At 45.5% G+C, this 6000-nt stretch overlaps 1 protein-coding gene across 25 annotated transcripts in view; it reads left to right on the forward strand.

The window, feature by feature from the left end:
• CNTRL (centriolin) overlaps positions 1-4228 on the forward strand; it is an 89049-nt gene extending 84821 nt beyond the window's left edge. For all 25 annotated transcript variants that reach the window (XR_015168782.1, XR_015168785.1, XM_086413994.1 and 22 more), the window contains 3 exons: positions 1337-1543; positions 3436-3522; positions 3797-4228. Coding sequence is in view for 23 of the 25 variants with exons in the window: in XM_086413994.1 (XP_086270120.1) it covers positions 1337-1543; positions 3436-3495 (267 nt within the window). In the remaining 2 variants the exon portion in view is untranslated. The remainder of the gene's footprint in view (positions 1-1336; positions 1544-3435; positions 3523-3796) is intronic.
• Positions 4229-6000: the final 1772 nt, after the last annotated feature.

Below are 6000 nucleotides of genomic sequence, written 5' to 3' on the forward strand. Positions count from 1 at the left end.
CTTGACGTACTCCTTTTCCTATTTGGAACCAGTCTGTTGTTCCATGTCCAGTTCTAACTGTTGCTTCCTGACCTGCATACAAATTTCTCAAGAGGCAGGTCAGGTGGTCTGGTATTCCCATCTCTTTCAGAATTTTCCACAGTTTATTGTGATCCACACAGTCAAAGGCTTTGGCATAGTCAATAAAGCAGAAATAGATGTTTTTTCTGGAACACTCTTGCTTTTTTGAGGATCCATCAGATGTTGGCAATTTGATCTCTGGTTCCTCTGCCTTTTCTAAAACCAGCTTGAACATCTGGAAGTTCAGTGGTTCATGTATTGCTGAAGCCTGGCTTGGAGAATTTTAAGCATTACTTTACTAGCGTGTGAGATGAGTGCAATTGTGGGGTAGTTTGAGCATTCTTTGGCATTGCCTTTCTTTAGGATTGGAATGAAAACTGACCTTTTCCAGTCCTGTGGCCACTGCTGAGTTTTCCACATTTGCTGGCATATTGAGTGCAGCGCTTTCACAGCATCATCTTTCAGGATTTGAAATAGCTCAACTGGAATCCCATCACCTCCACTAGCTTTGTTCGTAGTGATGCTTCCTGAGGCCTGACTTAAAATGTAGGAGTGAAGAGTATAGTGGAGAGCTGGGAATGAATGAGGCGGTTAGAACCAGAGAGGACAGCGTGCATCGCTGGGGAGCAGCCACTCGCCTCGAGGGCTGAGAGGGAGCCACGTGCAGTCCCGAGTGAGAGAAGGCGCTTTACATCAGATAGCCTCTGGCCACACGTGGCTGTTTAAATGGAAATTCACTGTCATTAAACCAGGTTAAAAATTCAGTTACCACATTTCACGTGCTTGGCAGCCACACGATTAGTGGTTACCATAGAAGGCAGCAGATGTAGAACATGGAACATTCCTGTCGTCACAGAGCGTTCTGTGGGACAGTGCTTGCTGGCAGCGTTAATTAGAGGATCATTTCAGAGGTGCCGTGGGGAAGCCAGGAAGCAGTGTGGGGTTGAGGATTCCAAGCACTGGGAGACACTGACGATAGCAGTGTAAACCCATCGTCTGAGTCTGAGCAGGCGTCCAGCGAGGAGGGTGCGGAAACCCCGCGTGTTGTGACAGTGGAGCGCACAGGCTGAGTTTAAGGTGCAGTGACGCGCGGAAGAGCCGTCCGGCACCTGCCCGCCTGCTCCGCCTTTTTAACTTTTGAAGACAAGGGTTTTCAGCAGCCACTTCTGTGTTCTGACAGATTTGCCTTTCAAATGTTAAACGTGAGGAAGCTACTCAGTACTAGTTCTGGCACATTCCCCCTGTAAAGCCCTAAGTCCTCCCGTAACGCTTCCAGGCCCAGCTCCGACACTGTATGTCCAAGCAGGCAGAGGTGTTAAGCAAAGGGAAGCGGCAGACCGAGGGCACGTTACACAGCCTGAGGAGGCAGGTCGACGCCTTAGGGGAGCTGGTCACCAGCACGTCTGTGGAGTCCACGTCGTCAGCCACTCTGTCTCAGCTCGAATCTTCCCTTGCAGAGGACTCCCATCTTGGACCAAGTCAGGTAGGAGGAGGCTCTTCACAAGTGGTCTGGCTTGTACATGGAAAGTCCCTGAAAGCTTTGAGGCCCACAGCCTAGAGTTAGACTCAGAAGGACACGAAAAAGTGAAAAGTGAAAGTCGCTCAGTCCTGTGCAGCTCTGTGGTGCTGTTGACCACACAGTCCATGGTTTTTCTCCAGGCCAGAATACTGGAGTAGGTAGCTGTTCCTTTCTCCAGGGGATCTTCCCAACCAAGGGACTGAAGCCAGGTCTCCCACATTGCAGGCGGATTCTTTACCAGCTCAGCCACCAAGGAAGCCCAAGAATACTGGAGTGGGTAGCCTATCCTTTCTCCAGCAGATCTTCCTAACCCAGGAATCAAACCGGGGTCTCCTGCATTGCAGGCAGATTCTTTACCAGCTGAGCTACTAGGGAAGCCCAAAGGGCATGAGTTTCCCCCAAGATTTGAAGGTGGAAGGACACGACTGTCACCTTCAAATCTCAGGGAAACTTGTCTTAGGGAAGACTCGCAAAAGTTGTCCATGGGAAACTGGAATCAACTGGTTGGTAGTAAATGCATAAAGAGGACAAGCTGCTGATTTAGGAAATCAACTAGGAAACAGGGACATAGTTAACTCTCCCATGAAGGCTCTCCACTTTGGATTTCCTTATCGTCTATTTGGTAAATACGAGTTTAGGGAATTCCCTGGTGGTCCAGTGGTTAAGGATTCTGTGTTTTCACCACCGAAGGCCCGGGTTCAGCCTCTCATTGGGGAGCTAAAATACCATAAGCCATGTGGCACAGTAAAAAATAGAAGAGTTTGGACCTCTGAAGCCAACTTGTGTCCCAGTTTAGTCTGTCCACTTGGGAAAGGTGACTGTGCCAATTGTTAGTCCTAAGCGAAGTTTGAACTCTGAATTCAGAGTCTATAAAAAAAAAAGCACAACACAAGATTTCACAGGTTTTCTGTGTGAGACCTAGATGAGGTTAGTAATTATTTAGGAGGAACGTAAAATATATTCATGGAGTCCCTAAATAGTAAGACAATATTCCTGTCAGACAGATAATAGCTACCATTTTGCATGCCTAGTGTGTGGGTGTGGTGGCTCAGCGGTAAAGAATCTGCCTGCGATGTGGGTTCAATCCCCGGGTTGGGAAGATTCCCTGGAGGAAAGCATGGCAACCCAGTCCAGTATTCTTGCCTGGAGAGTCCCACGGACAGGCACCTGGGCAGGCTGCAGTGCGTACGGCCGCAGAGTCAGACGAAGTGCCTCTGCACGCCTGTGTGTGCACCAGACTCTACGTGTACTGCCTCACTTACTCCTGGGAACTAGCATTCATCCTTCTATATGAAGAAACTGTAGAAAACAAGAAATGTCAAGGTCACAGCGAAACACAAAACCAGGATTTAGAGGCTGATCTCTCTCTACCACAGAGCAGTGTATTGTCTGTGAGCCCAAGAACATCCAAGGCCAGTCTGCATCTTTAATAGACCATAGCCTGCTCATTAGCAGCAGAGCCAAGATGTGAATATGATCACCTTAAATCTTCCACGGTAGGACCCGTCAGATACAGGCCAAAACCGTCATGGGCCTCAGGGCAGGAAGAAGGTCAGAGGCAGAGAGCTCTGTAGAGATGACTTTGGAGGTGAGCCCGGAAGAGCGGGCGACGGGTGCGCAGGGGTGTGGGCGCCAGCTGAGTTCTTCAGCTCCAGTGGCAGCCAGAGACCTGAGGCGCCCCGGGTCCAGGAAGGGAGCAGAGGTGGCGCGAGAGGCACAGCGCGTAGAGAGGGGTTTGTTAGAAGTACGTTGGGTCCCTGAGTCTTAATCTAGGGGTGTGTGGGATGAAAATCTGAACTAGGTTGGAGTTAGGGGGCTGGCTTCTGAGCCTAACGTTTTATCTTCCTTCTTTCCAGAGCTCCTTCCATCAAGTTCCACAAGGTCCATCACCATCAGCAGACAGTTACCGACACTGATGCTGTCCTCAGCTTCCTGCTCACAGGGTACATGTTACAAAAAGTTCTTTTATTTATAAATAACTAGCACTTTCAATTGGCAGATGTTGAGTTGTAGCTTATCATAGTCTTAATCAAAGTAACCATCTAACTTTTATCCTGGGTAATTTTGTATGGTGGTTCATCTTAAAACATTTTTCCCAAGAAGTACTCAAATATTACCTGTTAGCCATGATGCTATCATCTAGTTCTGTGAATTTAGCTAAAACCTGTTTTTACTGTTGCAGAAATTCACCCTTAGTCCTTTCTCATCCTGTTGTAGGACGAGTGGCTCAGCCAGATGGAGGAAGACTGTCTTGCCTAAATATGAGGAAATAACTTTCTCCACTACCTCACTAACTTCATTAGAATGCCACTTGGTTTTTATCAAGATCCAGTCAGTTCAGATGCTGAAAACTCCACTGTAGCTTATTCCACTTCTACAGCGGCTCTCAGCATTTTTGTTAAGTCACCTGTACATATGGGAATATCATATACTATTTAAACCAGGGTCTTACATGGCTGAGGGTTTTCTTTTTTTAACCTTTGAAATGCATTATTATAAGACCAGTGCTGATCTGAATCTATAAACTGGTAAAATCTATAGTTAGGTTAAAAACAACATGCTTAGGCTCCTCTTTATTTATAGTGCCAAAAGTTATTTTTGGATTTTGTTTAAAATCTATTTTCATATGAAAATAAAAGATAAAATAAATGTGGGTCTGACATCTGACTTTACATTTCACAGATCTACAGTAAAGCCATAAATTTTTTACCCTAATTTCAAGAGAACGTCAAGTCTTTCAGATGGCTTTCCGTCTCTGTCTGCAGGTTGAAGTATGTTGTATCTGTCAATGCTTTGAAAATACTTGTCATAAAACTGTAGTATATACTTCAGAAGCCTTTCTTCAACGAGAAACATTTCTTTGGTGGAAAAATAGAACTCTGGAAAATCCACACGCATTTTTAGTCGTTCAGTCACGTCTGACTCTTTGCGACCCCCATGGACTGCAACCCACCAGGCTCTTCTGTCTATGGGATTATTCAGACAAGAATACTGGAGTGGGTTGCCATTTCCTCTTCCTGGGGATCTTCCTAACCCAGGGATCGAACCCGTGTCTCTTGCACTGGCAGCTAGATTCCTTACCACTGAGCCACCTGGGAAGCCCTTGGAGAATCTGACCCAGTGGTAAATTCAAACTGTGTTCAGACTTGGGAATATTTTAAAACAATCCTATTTTCTAGGTTCCTAGACAGCTTTTGAACCAAAACAGGTATTATATACCATGTTATACTATATATAGTACAGCACTATCCTCTGACCACCTGCTGAGGTTTATATTCCTAAGAAGTTGTTTGCCTAGAGCTGGACCATTAAGATCTGGGCTAGGGACTGACATGGGATGAATATAAGACAGTGAAAATGTCATAAAACTAACAGCCAGTAAGTTCTAGAAAACATCTACTTCCGATGTAAACTTGATTTGATGGTGTCTTTTTTACTTACATTCTTTGTTTCATTTTCACAAGTCTTGGCAAAATGCTTAGAAGCCTGGCCTAATTCAACAATTATTGAAATCCTTCAAGGACAGTTTCCTGGTCTGTCCATGTGCTGAATGAGAGTAAAATATTTTCTTCCTAAACTGCCACGTGAACAGGAATCATTTGGTCTTCTGTTAAGGCTGTGAACTGAGCCACATGTTTATAAGAAAAGAGCACACTTAAAACAACAGATGTGGAGAAGTTCCCGAAACTACAGTCTTATTGACCTAGAAGGTGATTCGTGTATGAAGCCAAACACCTGGTCTCAAAAGACGTCTTTCCAAAGAAACTCTACTCCCTCCAACTAGGATTATGTAAAAATCACCAGCCACCCACCCCCCCGCCCCCAAAAAAATCAAAATCACTGCATCAAACACTTTATTGTCCATGAAAAATACTTGAACATCATCCCGGAATGTCTAACGCACAGAGAACCGAGCACCAAGTACTACTCAGGAGGGCCTCGTAGGTGCAAGGGCAACGAGGAACCCAGAAAAGCAGGTGACCACACAAGTAATAAGCTCTCCGTGCATTAAAAATTAAAAGAATTTCACATTCTCCCCAAGGTACTTGCCCAATGTCTGGCACACAGATGTTTACAACAGTCTGCCTCTCTCTGAGCACCCAGGTTTATTACAGGGGATCACACATGCAAATACCAGAATCTGGTCCTGAGCAGAGTCAAGGGAGAAGTGTCAGCCACCAGGCGTGCTGACCTCACACTGAAAAAGGCCAAAGAACACCGCGAGTGGGATCTGAATGCACGGGTCAGACCGGAGCTCCATTACCGAGTGCTGTGGATTTATATACTATTTACGCAGACGTCTCTTTTTAAACAACAATTAAGGGCAGTTCTGCAGTAAAAACTGGCAACTTAATGCCAAATAGCTATTTGCCTGAAGAAAATATGAAATCCTGTTATAATTTAGAAAATAAGGCAAACAA

Source organism: Bos grunniens, chromosome 8 (assembly GCF_055505025.1).
Source record: "Bos grunniens cultivar Pamir isolate PY7600 chromosome 8, Bosgru_T2T1.0, whole genome shotgun sequence".
NCBI classification, from domain to species: domain Eukaryota; kingdom Metazoa; phylum Chordata; class Mammalia; order Artiodactyla; family Bovidae; genus Bos; species Bos grunniens.